Below are 23,767 nucleotides of genomic sequence, written 5' to 3' on the forward strand. Positions count from 1 at the left end.
ACCCTGTCTAACTGGCTGGAGGATTGCATTTCTTTCTGCTGTGCACAAGTAGGACTTCAGCTTAGGGGCCATGTCAAGGCTCACTCTGTCAGAGCCATGGTGGCTTCGGTGGCCTGCTTGAGAGCAGTCCCCGTGGCTGAGATCTGCAAAGCTGTGATGTGGAGTTCTCGTCACACTTTCGCCACCCACTACTGTTTGAACAGAGATGGCCGACACGATAGCAGCTTCGGCCAGTTTGTCCTCCAGAATCTCTTTCAGCTGTGGAACCCAACTCTTCCTGTCTACGGCCCATTGTTTGGATTCAGGCTGTCTCCCTCTGTTACCAACAGCACTAGTATTGTTGTGCCCATTGGCACCTAGTAGGGTGCATGTTGGCCTTTCTTGTTCGGGAACAGCCTATAGCTTGGGATTCACCCATGTGTGAGGACTACCATCCTGCTTGTCCTAGGAGAAAGCAGAGTTACTTAACTGTAACAGGTGTTCTCCTAGGACAGCAGGATGTTAGTCCTCTTGAAACTCGCCCACCATCCTGCAGAGTTGGGTTTCATTATGTTTGTCAGTTTACTTTTTCGTAATTCTGTGTTACGAGACTGAAGAGGGACCTCTGTGGACTCCATCCAATGATGTCAACCATGTGGGAGGACTAACATCCTGCTGTCCTAGGAGAACACCTGTTTCAGGTAAGCAACTCTGCTTTCTTGGCCTGCAGTGAAATAACCTAAATACTGTTCCACAGTGCACACCAACTCTGTACCACAAATACAGGCAGAGGTGTGTCAGAGTGTCTCTCTCTTTGATCATCTCCTGTACCTTCTTTCTCAGGTTGCCAAATTTAGCCACATTTTTACAAAATTAAAAATAAAAGGTTTTGTTTAGCAGCAAGAATATACTTTTATATAGCCAACTCTTTTCCAGTACATAATCCACATAAATATATGTAAGTAATAACATGTGCAATTAATCACAGATACATATATGCTGACCTTTTCCCATTACATCCTGTGCAGCTGTGCCATATACTGTATATGTAGCACCTCTTCTGGTAGTTAGCCTGGAAGACTGGGGTCACACTGAGTCATGGAGCTAACTCCATTCTCAGTCACGTGGCCCCTGAGGAAGGGGAGTCGGATTCTTCCATTGTGGAGAAAGATACTCCTCCAAGGCCCAAGGTAGGGTGGCTCTCTCTCGGGGAGTTCTTTTTTGAATGTATGTTGAAGGGATGTGAGTGCCAAATAAATACTCTGGACTCTCAGGATGGGTATCCAAAGAAAGTTTTACTGCAGAAAAATTATTCAAAAGCAAGTTTGTGGCACTATATTCAAAAGAAGTTAGCCAAGTTAGTCCATATTCAAAAGAAGTTAGCCAAGTAAATGAATATTTGGGCACATTTCTGGCCAAATTCTAGCCGCCTAATAAGTTAAGAAGCTAGAATTGAGCCAGGTTAAGTTAGGGGCATTCTGAGGGCATAACTGGGATGAGTTGAGTTAGCCAGTTAAGTTATCTGGATAACTTAGCCGGCTGAGTCTGGTTGGGCCAAAGACCTGTCCTAAAGTTAGGCAGCTATAGAGTTAGCTGGCTAACTATAAATTAGCTGGCTATATTCAATAGTATGGCTACACTATTGAATATGCCTCCAAACTTAGCCGGGCAAGTTTGTCCAGCTAATTTTGCTAGCCAGATTGTGTCGGAATTATGGACCTCTCCAGTTCTCAACCCAGCAGCTTGTTCTCTCAGTTCCCCCACTCTCTTTTATCTCTCTGCAAGTGTTCTCAGTAGATGAGGTCTGAGAAGGAAAAAAAACTCACCCTCCAAGGCATAGAAAACTCTGCCTTCCCAGGTGGACAGAGGTATTCCTAATTATGGGCAGAAATCCCCTTCCACAATACTAGAGGTCAAGCAGGATATCAAACACCGCAAATGTACTACTTCTCCCCAGGGTAAAGGCTTCAGATGAGGATCTCCGGGTGGAACCAGAAAGCCTTACTCACAGTTCTCACGTTTGGATGGCAAATGGGATCTTTTGGATAAAAGGGTCCAGGCAGCAGGGAACAATCAGCATTTCTGACTTTCCCCATAGAAGGGTGACAGCAAACATCTTCCTCCTAGAGCCACCAAAACAAAGTCTTTACTGAAATGTACAGTTCTGGAGCTCCCTTGAAGCAGGTCACCACCAAAGGAGCGGGCAGAATCTTCTCTACGCTGGCCACCCCCAAAAAAAAAGTTTTCTGCAATCCCTTTCTGGGCCAAGAATCAGGGGGTCTCACAAAAAGCTCCCCAGACCCTCAAAATCCTGGGAACACTGGAGGCAAACCATCCAGACAGATAAGTCTACAAGAAATGGTTAAGGCTCCCACCTATGAGGCATCACATACCACGAGGCCTGGTCCCCCCCCCCCCCCGAAGCAGACAAAACTAGAACAAAAAATAAATCCTACTGCTACACAACTCCAAACAAAATCAGTGCTGCCACACAGATCTATGACTCGGCCTGCTTTTACCCAGGCAGAGGGGGCTGACCACTCCAGCAGCCTCCCTGGAAATGGCACACCCCCTGCTCTGCCTAAATACTGACTACCAGCCCAGGGTCTGGAAATAGGGCTATGTAATGGTAATCCCAAGGGGGTCATCACATACATGTTTTGGAGTATATCAAAATGAAGCAGAGTTTTGGCCTTTTGACCTTAGATCATGCTAACATAACTGTTATTTGTTGTTTGCTGTGACGGTCTTTTGTACTGCAAATACAGAGGAAAAATCTGTTCTGCGTGAAATGCATCCATAATGTCTCCCAAAAATAGTAATCTCTGCCTAAATCACACCAACCTTGCTGTCAAGAACATTGCTTTGACAGGAGCAGCGGACACGTCAGGATCCGGCACATATTCTGCTCTGTCCCCAAATGTTGCTAATATTTTTAAAGTGAGTTTTAGTCCTGGGGGAATTCTGCACAAAAATAAAATATAGGCTCCCTCTCTCTGAAACCCATACTCAAGCATCCCCCCCCCCCCCCCCCCCCGGTCTCTTACCTCCCATGCTATCTCTCACACCCCTCCTGCTCTCTCTCACTCTCCCCTCCCTTCATATAGGCTCCCTTTCTCTGAAACCCACACTCAAGCAATCCCCCCCAGCTCTCTTGCCTCCCGTGCTCTGTCTCACACCCTCCCCTCCCCCACAACCCCTCCCTCATATAGGCTCCCTCTCTAAAACCCACTCAAGCATCCCTCCCTTTCTTACTTCCCATGCTCTCTCTCACATCCTCCTGCTCTCTCCCCATCCCCTTCTCCTCTCCTCTCTCACACACACACACACAGACACACACATTCTCTCTCACCAGGGTCTTCTATCTTCGCCATGAGCGGAGCACACTCCGTTTGCGGCACACGGGGGCCTTCCATCTTCGCCGTGAACGGCACACCTGGGCCTTCATCTTCGCCATGAACGGAGCACGTCCTGCGGCACACGCAGGACGCGCTCCGTTTGCGGCATGCCGGGGACTCTGCTATTTTCTGTGCAGAAAATGGCAATTCTGCGCAGGGGGGAATTCTGCGCAAATTCTGCGCTCCGCAGTAGCGCAGAATTCCCCCAGGACCAGAGTTTGCATGTCCATTAAAGGGATAATGAGCCTCATGCATATTGTAATGAGGTAGATAATGCATTCTGTGTCTTAGAGAGGGGCTTGCATGAAATTCCTCATTATGTGCTAATTATTAGCCTATTCTTTTGCTGTTTGGCCTGCCGAGCAGCCTCTTTCCAAGTTCAAGACAGTAGATAAGAAAGTCACCCATTCACCATAAACAGCTGCTCTCCATGATCTCATTTCTGACCTCTAACTGGGTGAATTGACCCCATACATATTTAGATAGAAAAATGTTGCAATCCAAAATGAATGAGTACATTCATTAAAATGGAACAGGCCATTCAACTCCTAGATCATAAAGTAAATGATGAAAAAATTGGGCAACCTTTAACTAGGCAGGTAAATTTTAAAAGGAGTGCGTGTGCGCCCATAAACAAGTATTGGGCAGATGAGCAAAACTACGCTTAATTTTATACTGTGCATGCAAGTACACGCACATCATTTAAAATATCCCTATCACGCATGTGTGTGCAGCCTTTACGCACGTACTCCAAGTGACCATGGGGGGGGGGGGGGGGAGGGGAGAGAGAGACAATCTGACACTCTTTACATCTTCCATTCTAAGAGGGGCACTTTAAGCTCAGGGTGGTTTTTTTTTTGGGGGGGGGAGGGGGTGTTACAAATATCTATAGACCCTTGTGCTCCCCCCAAAACCCACCCAGAGTTGAAAGTGCCCCTCTTACAATTGGAAACAGAGAGTGTCAGATTGTCTCTCTAACAGAGGCTCGCTCTCTCTCTCTTCCCCCTCCCCCCATCTCAGTCTCCAGACTTGTGCCTCAGGACCCAGTAGTAAAGTTATGCAGGTAACATGGTGTGCATTGCCATGCTCAGTCTCGCAAAATTCAGGGGTTATGTGTGAAAGTCTTGGGCCCACCCCAGAACTCTCATCTCCTGCCCCTTTTCGGTCTCCTTATTCTTGACGCTCGCGCAGCTATGTACATGCGTACTTCCCGGCTTCTTAAAATTTGTGTTGCTCACGCGTGGCCCACATATGTGTTTAAAATCCATTTTTAAAATCCATCTGCTAATCTTTAAAAGTCCATTTTCAGACATCCTGTGGGCCTGCAAGTAGATTTTCAAAGGGGACACTCCCTGTGGAGTTTCCCTTTAAAAATGCTAATGGCTGCAATGCCATGAGGAGTTTTTTAACCCATAAACTTTGCGGGTGTAAAGCATGCAGGATAAACAACACACAGGAATTTCAAAATGAGATGTCCATGCATCCCTGAATCAGTTTTTCCCGTTTTCTCTGAAAAGTGGGCAGGGCAATTTTCAAAGGGACCTTCTCCATAGGTAAAGTCAAGTTTACCTGGGGAGAATCCCATTGAAAACTGCCCCCTTTAAGTCTTACCCTGAAAGTGCTGTTGCACGTGTAAATGTTTTGTTTTTAAATGTATTGGAAGAGGATAATTTGCAAAGCCATTTTTGCAGGTAAAACAGTACTTTACCCATGGAAATGGGCTTTTTGAACACTGCCCACACTATATGGCCGATACAGTAAAGCACGGTCGCGGTTACCCTGTTTTTAACCCGCTTTCTACGCACATTTTGGATGCGTATGTCTAACCCGCGAATCAGTATCCAGTTTTACGCATCCTTACCGCTTACTGAAATCGACGCGTATCCCTTTCCGCCCGCCGCATGTATATGACATGTTAATGATCGGATTAGCTATTCCCTCCGATACAGTAACGTGCGCCCAGATTATCGCCTTTTTAACCAGCTATTTTGCCGCATCTTTAACCTGCAAATTTACCGCCTACCCTGACCCTGGCGTTAGTGTGGTGAACTTAGCCGCCCAGTCCCAAACCAACCCAATCCACAGAAAAAAAATGCTTCTCGCACAAGGGGGAAAAAAGTAACCCAACCTGGCACCACTGCGCTTAACCTCAGAGTACTTCGGTTCCGTAGGGAAGAACGGACACCGTTTCCGAGGGCTCCTCTGGCCTTCTCGTGGGTCTGGGCTCCTTGTCGCCGCTGACTTGCAGTGGGCACGAGCTCCTGTATCAGGCCCTATCCCTACACACCCTACGCCATGACCTCGGACGTCCAGCCGGGCGCTCATGTCGCGGCGTGCATTCATGCACCTTCCCGCTGCCTTGAGCACCCGCCTGTACGTCCAATTTGGGTGCTCAAGGCAGCGGGAAGGTGCATGAACGCATGCCGTGACCTCGGACGTCCAGCCGGGTGCTCAGGTCGCGGCGTGCGTTCATGCACCTTCACTGCCTTGAGCCCCCAAATTGGACGTACAGGCAGGCGCTCAAGGCCAGCGGGAAGGTACCGAAAAGAAACTACTCTAGGTAGAAATAAACAAAAAAAAATCTATCAAACTGTAGGTACTGAAACTCAGCACCAAAACAGAACACCTTCCCACTGCCTTGAGCGCCCGCCTGTACGTCCAATTTGGGCGCTCAAGGCAGCGAAAGTGCATGAAAGTGCATGAATGGTCACGGCGTGCGTTCATGCACCTTCGCTGCCTTGAGCGCCCAAATTGGACGTCCAGGTGGGCACTCAAAGCAGCGGGAAGGTGCATAAACGCACACCGTGACCTGAGCTGCTGAAGCCGCTCTCGCCGCCGGCTGCCCCCGGGAGGCAGGGGAGCCGCGGTGTGCACCTCAGGAGGAGGAGAGAGAGGACTGGGGCTGTTCCGGAGCTGTCAGCGCGCCCGCACGGGAGACCGGCACCCATGGACGCCCTTCTGCTGCTGCTGCTGGGGGCTTGCGTGGCCGTGGCCAGGGTAGGTGAGCAGGGGCTGGGGGAAAGTTTGCCCGTGAAATTTTGTCTCTCTCTTGCCCGTCCGAAGGAGGCGGAAAATCGGAGCTGCGCGCACAGGTGCTTTGTTGCACTCCCTGCCGCGATCGCCAGCTGCTGGGGCTTGCTGGCGCCGGGCGCTCAAGGCAGCGGGGTCTGTAGGAGAACCATCCGCTTTCCTGGTGGATTGACATTTGAAATGACATTTGAAATGACAGGTACCAGCACACCCAGGATACTGTATAGGCGCTGTATACCGCTCTATACAGTAAAATGGATTGCGCATGCCTACCGCTTCATGGACGCGCTTTGGACGCCACTTGTATTTGCGTCTCATTTGAATACTGTATCAAGCGGTATGTGAACCAAATTGTGCGTGTGGCAAACGAGGGTGCGCCCGGCACTGCCGCACTCTTTCTTACGCGTCCTTACTGTTACGGCCTGTATGTGAGGGGAAAGGCCTCTGGGTGCATCCATTTAACTGCAGTTGAAGAGTTCCCGGGGGCAAGGAGTTGTTTGCACCTGCACACTTGCTTTTGAATTTTCAGAAGTCTGCACCTAATTTTTCTAGGCAAAACTAGCCACACAAATTAGCAGGTGCGTAGGTAGATTTTTTTGAAAGGGAAAGTATGCACCTACTTTTGCTTTGAAAATTAGTGTAAAATTGGGTAAAAAATACTCACAGATTTTTGCACCACTGCAGGCAAATTTAAAACAATCTCCCCCAAGTTCTAGTACCATATCAATCCTGGCACCTACTGGAGTTTTCACAGCCTCTCACTCCTTTTATTACACCAACCGAAGAATTCTCTAAAACTCTGAGCTTTCCACACCATGGTCTCATCTTCAGAGGATACTTTAAGGAAGAATGAACGTGGTCTCCAAAACTCAATACTGTAAAAGCCGGAAAGATGCTTGGCTGCATTGGGAGAGGAATGGTCAGCAGGGAAAGGGAGGTGATACTGCCCCTGTATAGGTCTTTGGTAGGTCTTCATTTGGAATGCTAAGTACAATTCTAGAAACCTCACCTTGAAAAGAATATAAACAGGATGGAGTCGGTCCAGAGGGTGGCTGCTAAAATGGTCAGTGGTCTTTGTTCTAAAGCATATGGGGATAGACTTAAAGATCTAGGCATGTACTCCATGGGGGAAAGGCAAGATAGGAGAGATCTGTTAGAGACATTCAAATATCTCAAAGGTTTCCATGCACTGGAAGTGAGCCCCTTTCAATGGAATGTAAGCTCTAGAATGAGGGATCACAAGATGAGGTTGAAAGGGGGTAGACTCAGGAGTAATCTTAAGAAATATTTCTTTACAGAGAGGATGGAAGATGAGTGGAACAGCCTCCTAGTAAAGGTGGTAGAGACAAAAAATGGTATCTGAATTCAAGAAATCAGGGGATAAATAAAGGGGATCTTTAAGGAAGTGCCTCAGGGATCTGTATTGGGACCCTTACTTTACAATATATTTATAAATGATCTGGAAAGAAATACGACAAGTGAGGTAATCAAATTTACAAATGATACAAAATTGTTCAGAGTAGTTAAATCACAAGCAGACTGTGATAAATTGCAGGAAGACCTTGTGAGGCTGGAAAATTGGGCATCAAAATGGCAGATGAAATTTAATGTGGACAAGTGCAAGGTGATGCATATAGGGAAAAATAACCCATGCTATAGTTACACAATGTTAAGTTCCATATTAGGTGTTACTACCCAAGAAAGAGATCTAGGCGTCATAGTGGATAACACATTGAAATCACCGGTACAGTGTGCTGCGGCAGTCAAAAAAGCAAACAGAATGTTGGGAATTATTAGAAAGGGAATGGTGAATAAAACAGAAAATGTCATAATGCCTCTGCATCGCTCCATGGTGAGACTGCACCTTGAATACTGTGTACAATTCTGGTCGCCGCATCTCAAAAAAGATATAATTGCGATGAAGAAGGTACAGAGAAGGGCGACCAAATGATAAAGGGAATGGAACAGCTCCCCTATGAGGAAAGACTAAGAGGTTAGGACTTTTCAGCTTGGAGAAGAGACGGCTGAGGGGGGGATATGATAGAGGTGTTTAAAATCATGAGAGGTCTAGAACAGGTAGATGTGAATCGGTTTTTTACTCTTTCGGATAATAGAAAGACTAGGGGGCACTCCATGAAGTTAGCATGAGGCACATTTAAAACTAATCGGAGAAAGTTCTTTTTCACTCAACGCACAATTAAACTCTGGAATTTGTTGCCAGAAGATGTGGTTAGTGCAGTTAGTATTGCTGTGTTTAAAAAAGGATTGGATAAGTTCTTGGAGGAGAAGTCCATTACCTGCTATTAATTAAGTTGACTTAGATAATAACCACCGCTATTACTAGCAACGGTAACATGGAATAGACTTAGTTTTTGGGTACTTGCCAGGTTCTTATGGCCTGGATTGGCCACTGTTGGAAACAGGATGCTGGGCTTGATGGACCCTTGGTCTGACCCAGTATGGCATGTTCTTATGTTTTTATGTTCTTATGAAGTGATGGGAATTATAATGCTTAATTAATTGGGCAGATGGGCAGACTGGATGGGCCATACAGTTTTTTTCTGCCATCATGTTTCTATGAGAACATCTATAGTTTATTTCTATGGCGGTCCAGTAAAATGTGTTACAATCTGCCAAGACTACAAAACAACAAAAAAAGTCACATTTCAGTCCTATGTAGCCAGAGACTTATCAGATCATGCTGATGTCTCTGTGTGCTGTGGTTTCTGTCTTTGTATATGTGTGTGTGTCTCTCTCTTCTCCACCCCCATAATGTTTGAATGGCTGGACCTAACTCATCCAAACTTTATGTGGAGGTTAGAGCATTTCTGTTTTAAAACTTGGTGAGTACTTTCTGGGGCCACAGGGAGAGTGGAGAGCTTGTGAATTGTGACATAAGAAATGCATTGGGACTAGAACCAAGGCTGGATGGATTATTGCTGCTCCTACTGGTTTTTCACTGTTTAACCATTTCCCTTTAGTTCTCAGTAGGACCATGGCATATTCATTCTCTCCTCTCTCCAGCATCCCTTTCACTTTCTCTCCAGTTTCTCCCCTCTCTCTCGCTCTCCTTCTCTTCCATTCAAGGCTAGGAAAACAAGTAATGACTGCACTCCTATAACACCCTGGTTTTGTATAGGCAGAGTCCCACAGTGGCAGAGCAAAACTCGGGCATTCTGAGTACAGTAAAGACAGAGTAGAATGAGGACCAGCTGCAGTCCTATTGGGCTGCAAGTAGACTTGAATTTCTGAGCCTCCACAGTAGACATACATGAGATTTATCTACTTACTGTGACTCTAGTACTTGGTTAATTTACATAATTTGGATCATCCTGGAAACCAGATCTGTTCACAATGACATAGGATTTCAGTGGTCACTGTCAGTCTAGAGCAACGCTTCCCAACCCAGTCCTGGAGACAGAATATTCACAATGAATGTGAAAGAGAGAGATTTTGCAAGCACTGGAGACCCAGTGTATGCAAATCTATCTCATCCATATGCATTGCGGCTATGCAGAAGGTTAGACTGGTTTTGGTGTGCCTTCAGGAATGGGCTGGGAACCACTGCTCAAGAGGTTTGTGTAAGCTATTGCAGTGAACCTCAAAGGCATGACTGACAATGCTGGAAGATATCTTGATTTGCTGGCAAAACAGGAGAATTAAAGCAGCAAACAAGCCATAGCCCTATATTCCCTGTGCTTCTGTTTGGTGTCAGTCTAATTTCATGTAAAAGCATCAGTCCTGGCCTGTGTCCTATGTTCCTCTTAACATGACTACCCAAAAGTTTGTTTGGTCTTTACAGAAATGTTTACAAATTGATCCGGACAAAAGACCATCCTGTGCTGAACTATTGCAACATGACTTCTTTAACAAAGATGGATTTTCTGAAAGGTATAGTAGATGAATAGAACTGTACACATTTTATGATATAAAATAATTGTTTCATAGATTATAGGGAGGTAGTCCAAACTTGTCATGGGAACGAAAGGTCTAGGTGGGGGGAATGGCAGACTGCCTGTGTTTTATTTCCCACACCATTCTGTGCAGACATTTCAACCACCCCAAAAGACCGTTCCTTTCTTCCATTCGTATTCTCTCTCATTTTTTGCCTTCCATGGACAGAATGCCTTTTAAGTTGATAGCCAAATAAATTAATAGGTTGTTAGCTACCATGCTTCATGTCAGTGGTTCTTAACCCAGTCCTTGGAAGCACCTTACGCATGAAATATAATTGCACACATAAGGCTAGATTTTTAAAAAATACGCACGCGTGTCCATGTGCGAACGCTACCCGGCACGCGCACATGGACGCACAATTTTATAACATGCGCGCGCTGGTGCGCCCATCTTATAAAGTTGGCGGCAGCACGCGTGGGGGGGGAGGGGTGTCGATTTTGGCAACATTTGCGTGGTGACGCATCTGGGCCTTTCCCAGTCCGCTCCGATTTAGGAGCGGACTGGGAGGGAACTTTCCTACCCCCTACCCTAACCTCCCTTCCCCTTCCCCTCTCCTTCCCACCCTCTAAAACCCATTTTTAAATTTTTGTACCTTTTATTTTGCAAGTTACTTCAGGGCCCAACCTGAAGTAACTTGCGCATGCTAGCTGGTGTGCGAGGCTCCGGGACAGTGAGGAATGGCGCTGTCCCAGGCCACCCCGCTCCACCCCCTAGACTGCCCCCCTTTTGAGGTCCTGGCACTTACACGCATCCTGGGGTTTACGTACCTGGCCGGGCCAGTTTGAAAATTGGCCCGGTGCACATAAGGCCCGGTCACACGCGTAAACCCCAGGTTTTACGCACGCCGGGGTTTTAAAATCCAGCCTATAAATCCTAAGACCCACATTATTGGATGGAGATATATCTTTTGCACATTGTTATTGATAGCATGAAAACCAGACTAACTAGGTTACTCCCAGGGACTCGGTCGAGAACCACTTCTCTGAAGGCATCATTCATTATTTTAGATAATTTAAGCACCCAAAAATTCCCAAATGGCCAACTGGAGGGATTGATTGATTGATTCAGGTTTTTCTAATGCAGAGGCGGGACATTCTGTTCCTTGAGCGCTGCAAACAGTCATGTTTTCAGGATATCCCTAATGAATATGCATGAGAGAGATTTGCATGCACTTGCCTCAGTTGTATGCAGATCTATTTTATTGCACCTTCATTAGGGATATCCTGAAAGTCTGATTGGTTTGTGGCCCTTGAGCCCTGGAATTGCCCACCACTGTTCTAGTGAATTAATCACCTGAAGAAATACTTTTGCTTTCCCTGGACTGAAAACTGTGTGGCAGTGTGAAAACTCCCCAGTACTGCAATATTCTGCCTGGAGTGAGGAAGCACCAGAAAATAGTCAGAGCATGTCTTTGAATTTAAGTGTTCATGGAGCAAGCAGAGGGTGATTTCCTCCAGTCACCACTTTCCCAAGGCAGCAATAATGAAAGACGTAGGCCCCGGGCAGTGACAGTACCAGTATAAAATAACAGAAATCCATTTAATCAGTAACTCAAAGGAATTTGCTATTTACAAGCAGTCTGTGCTAGTTAATATCTAGAGCTGCAAACAAGCCAGGTCAGTGCTCCAGCAATTGTTTCCATTGTTATCAACCACTAAATTTAAGCTGAATATTAATTATCATTTGTTTAGAATGATTTACCCACAGGATTTGATTTCCCAATATTTCTTATCATGGGGCACAGAATGGGAGAATGCCCTGAATAAACCAGGCCTATAACCTGGTAACAAATGTACTAAGCTGTAACAGTTAATTTTTTTTTTTTTCATTAGTGGCTACAAACTAATCAAGTTCTTTTAACCATTAAAGATTGATACAGCTATTCATGTCCCATGGTATTCTACTGTCACTTATTATTTATTATTGCCATAGCACATTATGGGCAGTGCGTATGAATACAATAAATTAACCATACATAGGGTGTGCCTTACTACAGAAGAGCCAGGTAAGTATTGCATAACAGCTGATTTAGGGTCTGTGAACATTGGGGGTAGATTTTTCAAAACTATGCATGCGCGTCCATGTGCGTGTGCACACATGGACAGCGATTTTATAACGTGAGCGCCGGCGCGCGCATGTTATAAAATTGGCGTCAGCGCGCGCAAGGGGAGGGAGTACATTTCTGCTATATTCGCGCGATGACGCATCGGAGCCTTCCCCAGTTGCCTCCCAGTCTGCTCCAAATTTATGAGCGGACTGGGAGGGAACTTTCCTACCCCCTACCCTAATCTCCCTTCCCCTCTCCTCCCCACCCTCTAAAAACCCATTTAAAAATGTTTTTACCTTTTTTTTTTCCAAGTTACTTCAGGGCCCGACCTGAAGTAATTTGTGCGCGCTGGCAGAGCGAACAATGGCGCTGTCCCAGACCGCCCCGGCCCCTCCCCGGCCCCTCCCCACCCAAAACCCGCCCTTCGGCCCGCCCCTTCCAAGAGGCCCAGCACTTGAGGGCGTCCTCTTTGAGGATTCGCCCGGCGCGCAGAAGGCCCGGCCACGCACGTGAAGGCCGGGATTTACGCAAGGAGGGCTTTAAAAATCTGCCTTTGTAAGCTCATCCATAACTAAAACTCTGTTAGCTCAGCGATGTTTAGCTTAGTGGTGCAATGGCATGTCAGCAAGCATCTACCTGGGACAAGAAGTGGCAAGCGCCAAATATTTGCCTTTCAATTTCAGGAAGTCCTTGAACATCAGGATACTGCTTCGTTGCTCAGTCACTGCAAATGCTTTGCATGCCTTACAGGCCCAGGTATGTGCCTTATGTAGAAGGGATTTACCCACAGGTAGAATCCCCAGGTTATTCATAAAGCACATCACACAGCTTCTAGCCAGTGCAAGGTCAACTCATTTACCCTTTCCCTACTGCTTCATTTTGTATTTTTGATTAATAGTCTTAAAGATTTATCATTCATGACTCTATCACAGAGGTGTAAGCCACTCTCCCATGTTATTCTTCAAGAGGGCCACCTAGTCACCTACCCTTAAAGCACCAAAGAAGATTAAAGAAAAGGCTGCCCAAAAATGAACTGCCTCAAAACCTGGATTACCTGCGTGCCCTATAAAATGTATTTATTTATCCATTTTTGTATTTAGATTCCACCCTTTCTAAAAGAGCTCGGAGTGGAGAACAACAAACTAATAATACAAAAGCAATTACATCAATTATAAAATAATCAGTAAATTACAATAGCGCTTAGAGTAACATGATTAAAAATATATTTTAAATAATCAAAATAATAATTAAAAATCTCTAATGAAAATTGTAAAATACAAATAAGGGGTCTAAATCCAATAATACTATTGTCTAACCTCTTCCAAAGGCAGCTACAAAAAAGGACTTTGAAGCCTTTCAAAAACAGAGCAGGTCTTTCTTGAGATGCAAATCAAGAAGAAGAGCATTTCAAAGAGTGGGGCGCACTAGGGAGAAGACTTGTTTCCATGTACTCTCTCTTGTTATGTCTATAGGAGCAGCAATTCTCAGTAAACTGCACAGATAGGAATGCAACAATCACAAATTATGGGAGCGGCTTAATTTAGTTTTCAAATAGTCTGGTCCCAAATTATGCAAAACATTAAAGTCTAGAGTCAGTAGTTTAAATTAGGACCTGAACTTTACAGGAGGCCAGTGTAGATTCTTAAGAATGGGGCTTACATGGTCTTTATCCTACGCCCCAACAAGAAGACAGGGAGCGGTATTCTGAATCATTTGAAGCCTCTGGAATTGCCCTTGAGGGAGTCCTACCAAAACTGAATTGCAATAATCAAGTTATGATAATATCAGTGTGTAAACCAGTAAATCCATGTCATTGGGAGAGAACATAAGAAATTAAGATATGCCATACTGGGTCAGACCAAGGGTCCATCAAGCCCAGCATCCTGTTTCCAACAGTGGCCAATCCAAGTCACAAGTACCTGGCAAGTACCCAAACATTAGATAGATCACAAGCTACTATTGCTTATTAATTACTGTCATAGCAGTTTATGGATTTATCCTCTAGGAACTTATCCATACCTTTTTAAAACCCAGTTACAATAACTCTGCAACCACATCCTCTGGCAATGAGTTCCAGAGCTTAATTATGCGCTGAGTGAAAAAGAATTTTCTTCGATTTGTTTTAAATGAGCTACTTGCTAACTTCATGGAGTGCCCCCTGGTCCTTCTATTATCTGAGAGAGTAATTAACCGATTTACATTAACTTGTTCACGTTGTTTCATGATTTTGTAGTCTTCTATCATATCCCCCTTCAGTCGTCTCTTCTCCAAACTGAACAGCCCTAACTTCTTTAGCCTTTCCTCATAAGGCAGCCATTCCATGTCACTTAGTTTGGTCACCCTTCTCTGCATTTTCTCCAGTGCAGCTATATCTTTTTTGAGATGTGGCGACCAGAAATGCACACAGTATTCAAGGTGCGGTCTCACCATGGAGCGATATAGAGGCAATATGACATTTTCCATTTTATTTTCCATTCCATTCCTAATAATTCCTAACATTCTGTTTGCTTTTTTAATCGCCACATTATTCACTAAGATGCCTAGATCTCTTTCCTGGGTGGTAACTCCTAAGATGGAACCTAACATTGTGTAACACAACAAGGGTTATTTTTCCATATATGCATCACTTTGCACTTGTCCACGTTAAATTTCATCTGCTATTTGGAAGTCCAGTCTTCCAGTCTCGCAAGGCACTCCTGCAATTCATCACAATCTGCTTGAGATTTAACTACTCTGCATAATTTGGTGTCATCCGCAAATGTGATCACCTCACTCATCGTACTCCTTTCCAGATCATTTATAAATATATAAAAAGCACCTGTCCAAGTACAGATCCCTGAGGCACTCCATTGTTTACCTTTTTCCACTGTAAAAACAGACCATCTAATCCTACTATGTTTCCTGTCTTTTAACCAGCTTGTAATCCACAAAAGGATATCGTTTCCTATCCCATGACCTTTTAGTTTCTTAGAAGCCTCTCATGCGGGACTTTGTCGAACACTTTCTAAAAATCCAAATACACCACATCTACTGATTCACCTTTGTCCACATGTTTATTCACCCTTAAATAAAAATGTAGGAGATTTGTGAGGCAAGACTTCCCTTAGGTAAATTCATGTTGGCTTTGTCCCATCAAACCATATCTATCTAAATGCTTTGTGATTTTATTCTTTATAACAGTTTCCATGATTTTTCCCAGCACTGAAGTCAGGCTCATCAGTCTATAGTTTCCTGGATCACCCCTGGATCCTTTTTTAAATATAGGGATTACATTGGCCATCATCCAATCTTCAGGTACATCAGATGATTTTAATAATAGGTTACATATTTTTACTAATAGTTCTGAAATTTCATTTTTTTAGTTCCTTCAGAACCCTGGGGTGTATACCATCTGGTCCAGGTGATTTACTACTCTTCAGTTTGTCAATCAGACCTACCACATCTTCCAGGTTCACTGTGATTTGGCTCAGTTGATCTGAATCATCACCCATGAAAACCTTCTCCAAAATGGGTATCTCCCCAACATCCTCTTCAGTAAACACTGAAGTAAAGATATTGTTTAATCTTTCCATGATGGCCTTATCTTCTCTAAGTACCCCATTAACCCCTTGATCATTCAACAGTCCAACAAACTCCCTCACAGGCTTTCTGATTTGAATCTATTTTAAAAAGATTTTATTGTGAGTTTTTGCCTCTATGGCCAACTTCTTTTCAAATTTTCTCTTAGCCTGTCTTATCAATGTCTTACATTTAACTTGCCAATGATTATGCTTTATCCTATTTTCTTCTGAAGGATCCTTCTTCCAATTTTTGAATGAAGATCTTTTGGCTAAAATAGCCTCTTTCACCTCACCTTTTAACTATGCAGTAATCGGTTTGCCTTCCTTCCACCTTTCTTAATGCATGGAATACAACTGGTCTGTGCTTCTAGGATGGTATTTTTTAACAATGTCCATGCCTTTTCCACACTTTTTACCTTTGTAGTTGCACCTTTCAGTTTTTTCTAACTATTTTTCTAATTTTATCAAAGTTTCCTTTTTGAGAGTTTAGCGCTAGAGCTGTGGATTTACATACTGTCCCCCTTCCAGTCATTAATTCAAATTTGATCATATTATGATCACTATTTCCAAGCAGCCCCACCCGTTACCTCGCTCACCAAATCCTGTGCCCCACTGAGAATTAGATCTAAAATAGTTCCCTCTCTCGTCGGTTCCTGAACCAATTGCTCCATAAAACTGTCTTTTATTCCATCCAGGAACTTTATCTCTCTAGCATGCCCTGATGTTTCACTTACTCAGTCAATATTGGGGTAATTGAAATCTCCCATTATTACTGCACTACCAGTTTGATTAGCTTACCTAATTTCTCTTAGCATTTCACTGTCCATCTCACCATTTTAGCCAGGTGGTCGATAGAATACTCCTATCACTATTCTCTTCCCAAACACACAAGGTATTTCTACCCATAAAGGAATGAGGTGTAGAGATTTGTTTTATGTTTAAATCTGTTTATTGAAAGCAATAAAGTACAAACAATGCCAAGGGTACAATGCCTGGTATTCACACCAGGCATACTGTTCTAATACAGGAACAGACTTTTCTGTTTTAACTACATTTCCGTTTTCAAGTTCAGTTTCAGTTTCTCCCCTCTAGCCCTATCCATTTCAGCAGAAACCTGATAGAACTATCAAGCAGTAGACCCTTAACTTTGCCCCAATCTACTCTTACAGCCCCCAACCCCCACTACTCGCCCGTACCCACCCCAAGCCTTGCCCACTAATCTTCCCCCACGCATAAATTCCCATAATCAGCATACAAGAGTGAGTTACTTCCAAACTTCCACATGAAAACTCTACCCACCTAGATGTATGGATGTAGTGTTAATATTTAAGAGCCAGGCTACAGGGAGTGTCCAGGTAGGCTTTGTATGTATCCGCTTCAAATAGCCAAAAAGATTTGTTGGTGTCTAAATATAGAAGCACTATCTATCCTCATGGCGCTATGAAGCAAATTATGTCAATGCCAGTATGAGGGCACCATAGGCACCATCCAAGATGACAATATTGTCTTTTTCCCCCAAAAGGAAAGCTTTACAGATAAAACATTTACTCCCTTATCTCTCACTGGCAATGAAGCAATATCATCAAACAAGACAGCCTCAGATTTGAGAGGGATGATTTGACCCAGACATTTCCCAAGAAAGATGGTAATGCATTGCCAAAATATTCATATCCTGAGGCACATCCAAAAATACATACACAAAAGATCCCGGGGCCCCCACCACATTTCCGGCATGTGGGAGAGTTGATCAGTAGCCGGGGAGACGTAAGCTCTATGCAAGAATTTAAAATACAACTCCCGCAGAGCCATATTACTCATCAGCTGTCTTAGTCTCTTGAAGCAACCTTGTAAAGCCTGTTCTGCAGGGGCAGAGCTCAAGGCCCTCTGCCAAGAAAGTGACAGTGCATTCGTTACCTGAGTCAGTTGAGGACACCTCTTGAAAATTGTTATATAACCCAGAGATTGTAACCTTCTCCATTTCCTCTACCAATAAAACTCATCTTGTAGTGATTGTTTTCAAATGCCATCTTAAATACCCAGATAAAATGTGTTTCACAAATTAGAAAAGGTTGAAAGAAGACTAAACAACTGCCAACATGTCTAAAAGGTGCTGTGAAAGATGCTATTAAAATCAGAAAGGCATCCTTTAAAAATAGAAGGTAATGAGAAATATAGGCAAGAGTATGAGCACTGCTGCTCGTTATGACCTTGACAAAATCACTTCATCTTCCATTGCCTTAGGTACAAACTTACTGGGTGATGCATTAAGCCATGGTAATGCTGTAACACATGTTAAACAGTGTATTTTGCTGATAGAGCACTATCGAGGCGATATTGCGCAATATTATGCATGGACCCACCCAGGTTGTCTTCCCTATTACAATGATTTTCTTTGCATGTGATTTGCATGCATGAATAATGCTAATGCATGCAAAGAAGGTCTTTAATAGACAATTAGATGTTAATATTTTATCACAGCCGACTGAGAAAGTGGTCAGCCGCAATAAACTAACAACACCTTTACAAAAAGTGGTAAATGTGACGTGGGAGCCCCAGAGATTGTAACCTTCTCCATTTCCTCTACCAATAAAACTCATCTTGTAGCAATTGTGATTGTTGTGATTGTAATGCGGGACTAGAGGCTCACTTATTTCATTTAAATGGCCTGGAACTAATCCCCCCCCCCCCCCCCCCCAAGATTTGCAGTTGAAAAATAAAAGCAGAGTGAGGGTCAGGGTTGGCCCCAGCTGAACCTGGGGCCACCAGTCAAGGTGGCCCCAACTCCTCCATGAAAAAAAAAGATTAAAAATCACACATGGCAATGACCTCCCTACCCCCATCCACCTCCAAAGTTTAACATCAGACCTTGCCTCAGTCATGTGATAGGGGCAAGGACAGGTTGGCACCATTTTGAAAAATGGCATTGACCAGGCAGGGCACTAGATGGTGCCCTGGCCCCAACGAGGGACCTTCAACTATTTTCAAAAGTTTGTGGGGGTGGGGTGGCCCTGAACCCCCAATGATTTTAATTCACACCTTTGGATGGGTAGTGGGACAATATACACCATCAAGTTTAGGCATCTATTGGGGTGGGGTACCCCTGAACCCCCAATGACTTTAATGTTAAACTTTGGAGGGTTAGGGGTGGGGTTTTAACTTTTTTTCATGGAGCCTTAATCCTCACTCAACCTTTATTTTTCAGCAGCCAAGTTCTGAAGCCGCTGGCTTTTTAAGGCAATGGCGGTCCCTTGAGATAGGGTCTGCCATTGTACCTAAAGGGCCACTCATCTCATTCTTTTGTCCTGGGGAGGTTTGGTTGTGAGACAAAAGAGCTCACCATAGAGCTGCAATCTTTTTTCTGGGGAGGGGCCCCACTATTACAGCACCCCCGCCCCACGATAGTGGGATCTCTCCTGTGAAAAAAAAAATCACGGCTTGATGGCTCTAAGCCTTAGATTATGAGCCTTTTGGGGACAGAGAAATACCTTCAGTACCTGAATGTAATCTAACAATAAATACTTTTTCAAGAATATAAAACAAGAAGCCTGTAAGGGAATTAGTTGGACTGGGAGCACTGAGGAGACAGGATTATCATGCTGGTGGCTGAAGAGAATTGGTAAGTATTGCTTTGGGAAATTTTAGAACTTAAAAGTTTTGTGAAGAGGTAAAAACACTATTCTTTAGTGTGTGTGTGTGTGTGTGTGTTGTGTGTGTGTATGTGGGGGGGGGGGGGTGTATTTTCTTACATAAAGAAAGCTAAAAAGTAGAAAAAGCTTACAATTTATGTGTTTCTTATAAAAGAAAGCCAAAAGGTAGGAAAAAGCTTAGAGTTTGTGTGTATTTGTTTTTCCCTTCCTCTCAACCCTCTTCCCCCCCCCCCCCCCCAGCTCATCCTTTGATTTAAATTTTAAGAGGACCTTGTGAGGCTGGAAGACAGGGCATTCAAATGGCAGATGAAATTTAATGTGAACACATGCAAGGTGATGCATATAGGGAAAAATAGCCCTTGTTGTAGTTACACAATATTAGGTTCCATACTAGGAGCTGTCTCCCAGGAAAAAGATCTAGGCATCATAGTGGATAAAATATTGAAATCATCAGCTTAGTATACCGTGGCAGACAAAAAAGCAAACAGAATGTTAAGAATTATTAGAAAGGAAATGGCGAATAAAACGGTGTATATCATAATGCTTCTGTATCGCTCCATGGTGAGACCACACTTTGAATGTGGTTACCACATCTCAAAAAAGATATGGTTGCACTGGAAAAAGTACAGAGAAGGGCAACCAAAATGATAAAGGGCATGGAAGGCTCCCCTATGAGGAAAGGCTAAAGAGGTTAAGGCTGTTCAGCTTGGAGAAGAGATGGCTGAGGGGCGATATGATAGAGGTCTACAAAATCATGAAAGGACTTGAACGAGTAAATGTGAATCAGTTATTTACTCTTTCAGATAACAGAAGGACTAGGGGGCACTCCATGAAGTTAGCAAGTAGCTCATTTAAAACAAATCTGAGAAAATTGTTTTTTCATTCAACACACAGTTACAGTCTGGAATTCATTGCCAGAGGATGTGGTTAAAGCAGTTAGTGTAGCTGGGTTTTAAAAAAGGTTTGGATAAGTTCCTGTAAAAGTCCATAAACTGCTATTAATCAATAAGGAATAGCCACTGCTTGTTACCAGCATTAATAGCTTGGGATCTTTTTAATGTTTGAGTACTAGCCAGGTTCTAGTGACTTGGATTGGCCACTATTGGAAACAGGGTACTGGGCTTCATGGACCTTGCTCTGACCCAGTATGGCATATCTTATATTCTTATGTTCGTTTAAAGGGTAGTTTTCAAATAGTCAAGATTGGGACAAAGGCCATGGCTACTTTTTACCAGCTGCTTTGCACCAGTTCTCAAAGTGGAGTACACAAACACTTTCACCTTAAAACTTGCCATATGTGGTCACTTGAACCTACTTTATTCTGCAGCTAGAAATTTGCTGTAAAAGTACACAGGAAGATTTTGAGCATTTGTACAGAAAGATGGGAGAAAAAAATAAATAAAATCTACTTGTATACGTTTCTTCCCTTGATCTAAACATATCCCCAGAAAAGCCTCCTCTTAATGTAGATCAAAGAGCGTGCTTTGTGGAATAGCTTATGAACCTTTTGCCATGATGCGGTAGGCAGTTTTCAGAAATCTGATTAACATTGGTAACCTGCTTTTTATCCACATACATCTTTAAAAATTGACCTCTGGATGACCACAGGAGAAAAGGGTTGCTGAGGTACAAGAAGGGCCCTAGCAGAAAAACTACATTAATTCTTTGCTTCAGTTTTCATTGAAGGGCAAAAATGATGTGGGTTGTCTCAAACTAGCAGGTTTCAGGGATGGAAAGCTGATAACTCTGATGCTGAGCCACAAGTCTAAGATTGAGCAGGCATAGAATTTGAGGCTAAAACCTGCAACCCCACCTATGAGGAACCAGATAAGAACATAAGATGAGCCATAATAGGTCTGACCAAGGTGCATTGAGCTCAGCATCCTGCCTCTGCCAGTGCCAGTCTGGGTCATAAATACACAGTAAATCCCAAATTGTTGATCTGTTTCACTGCCAGAGATAAGCGTTGGATTTCCCAATTCTGGCTATTAACTAAGAAATTTTCCTTCAGGAATTTGTCCAATCCTCTTTTATACTCCATGTGTTAGTTGCCTTGATCAGCTAGAGCTGTAGATTTACATAGTGCAATCAAATTTGACGAACATTATGATCACTGTTGCTAAGCGGCCCCACCACCATTCCTTCTCACACCAAATCCTGCATTACATTAGGAATTAGTTGTAAAATGGCTCCCCCTCTTGTTAGTTCCAAGACCAACTGATCCATATAGCACATTTATTTAATCTAGAAACCTTACCTCCCTAGCATATAATGGACCTCTTTCAAGCCAGCATCTTAGTTTCCCCCTTCTCTCTTCTTTTTTAAGATTTCATAGCCAGTTACTCAGCATAGTAAGACTTTTATTGGGGTTGAGGGAGAGATAGAAAGGGTTAGGTGGCCATCCCATCCGAGGCTTGCTATCATCCCCACTCCACTCCTAATAATTGAGGGTTTTTGTTGGCTATTGGGTTCCCTCTGTGATGACTGTACACATCCAAGATGATCCTAGGGTTTTTGTTTTTGGATTATTACAAAATAAAGAAGAACTACATGGGTGTGAGAGGCTGATAAAACTTGTTCTAGAAGGTAGAAGAGTTATTTTAGAACTCTGAAGAAAGAGATTCTTTGTTTGAAGATGAAGACTGACTGGCAGAAGTGAGGAGAATGGAGATAGTCTTGTTAACAGAAAACAATAGTGAGGCCGAATATCATATACAATCATTGGGAGCCCATACTACAGCATTTGAATTACCGCATTCATTTATTTTAGATGCTTTATTTATTATCTTAATTTGTAATATGAATTTAAATTAGTTTTATCCTTTTTCACATAAATTGTATTTTATTATTATGTTTATACATGTACTTCCATACTTTTTATAATTGCATTATTGTAAACCGTTGTGAAGATCCCTGGTCCAAACACCGGTATAGAAAAACATTACAAATAAATAAATAAATGGAGCAACTAATTCAATCAAGTTGATTTGAAATTCATAACCGTAGAGTGGATAGCATGAAGAGTATTTTGGTGTGTTTTTTTTATAAAATAAAAATGTGCTAATGTTTTTGGTTTGGTCCATTTGTGACACATCGCAGGCAGGACTACATGCAGCAGATACAAGGAAATATGAGGGGGAATGAGCCAGTAGAGAGAGAAAGAAGTGTGGCTGGTGGGGGGCCCAGGCCTCAGCAGCTGAAGAATAGAAATAGTAGCCAAAAGCTGAGAGAAGAGGGGTGGTAGGGGATGAGAGAGGAGAAGGAGGGAGGAGAGAACACTGAGTAGAGAGAGCAAGGGGAAAAGAGTGTGGCACCCACACCGTTCCACACATACTTCACAACACACACCCCAAACACATACACAATCCCACTCACATTGTCTCCCCTTAATTACAGCCCATCAGATGCACCCCAAGTTAACCCACCCAGCCACACACACAATCCACCCTACATATCCTTATTCTTCCACCCCCCTTAGAGCTACTTCAAGACACAATGCCTGGAGCATTTGTACCATATACATGCAGGTCATGGAGTCCTAAAATGCACTCTTTGAACTTGCCATGCAATTCTAGAAGGGTTGTTGTCTTTTAAGATTTACATTTTGAAGGATGGGCAAGGATACTGTTGCTGTTGATTAAGATTTGTTGATTTTCACTGATTCTAATTATTGATGGTTTTTTGCTAACCTTGTATAGGTTTGATGATCTATTACAATGTCTCGTAACACTGTATTTGTTCTAAGTTGAAGAAAAAGGGGAATATGAATTAAAGAAAACAGATATTAAAATCAACAGCAGTGTTTATGTTTATTGTTGATTATTCATAAAACATTCAAATGTTTAAAAAGTACATACCTTATATTCCAAAAAAGTATAGAAATATAGGAAATAACATTTAGTAGCAGAAAAAAATAATGGAGCAGCTACCCAGTGGTAGCTAGATTTTATGGCCCTTCTGCAGCATCGCTACACTACCCTGTCCCATAGGCATAATTTGATGAAAGAGCAAGGGGTAGGGAGGTCAAATGGGCAGGGGAGATATGCTTTAAATTGGCTAGACAGACACTACATGGGAATATTACAAGGGTCTTCTGTGCAGTAACCCCCCTCCCTCCCAGAAGTTTTAGCCACCCAGTAAATCCACCAT

The 23,767-nt window shown here is 43.4% G+C and overlaps 1 protein-coding gene across 9 annotated transcripts in view; it reads left to right on the forward strand.

Moving 5' to 3' along the window:
• The window catches only part of CDKL2 (cyclin dependent kinase like 2), a 207,751-nt gene that overhangs the window by 141,410 nt on the left and 42,574 nt on the right, over positions 1 to 23,767 (forward strand). For all 9 annotated transcript variants that reach the window (XR_003856264.1, XM_029598291.1, XM_029598310.1 and 6 more), the window contains one exon: positions 10,210 to 10,298. Coding sequence is in view for 8 of the 9 variants with exons in the window: in XM_029598291.1 (XP_029454151.1) it covers positions 10,210 to 10,298 (89 nt within the window). In the remaining variant the exon portion in view is untranslated. The remainder of the gene's footprint in view (positions 1 to 10,209; positions 10,299 to 23,767) is intronic.

This window comes from Rhinatrema bivittatum, chromosome 1 (genome assembly GCF_901001135.1).
Source record: "Rhinatrema bivittatum chromosome 1, aRhiBiv1.1, whole genome shotgun sequence".
NCBI lineage: Eukaryota > Metazoa > Chordata > Amphibia > Gymnophiona > Rhinatrematidae > Rhinatrema > Rhinatrema bivittatum.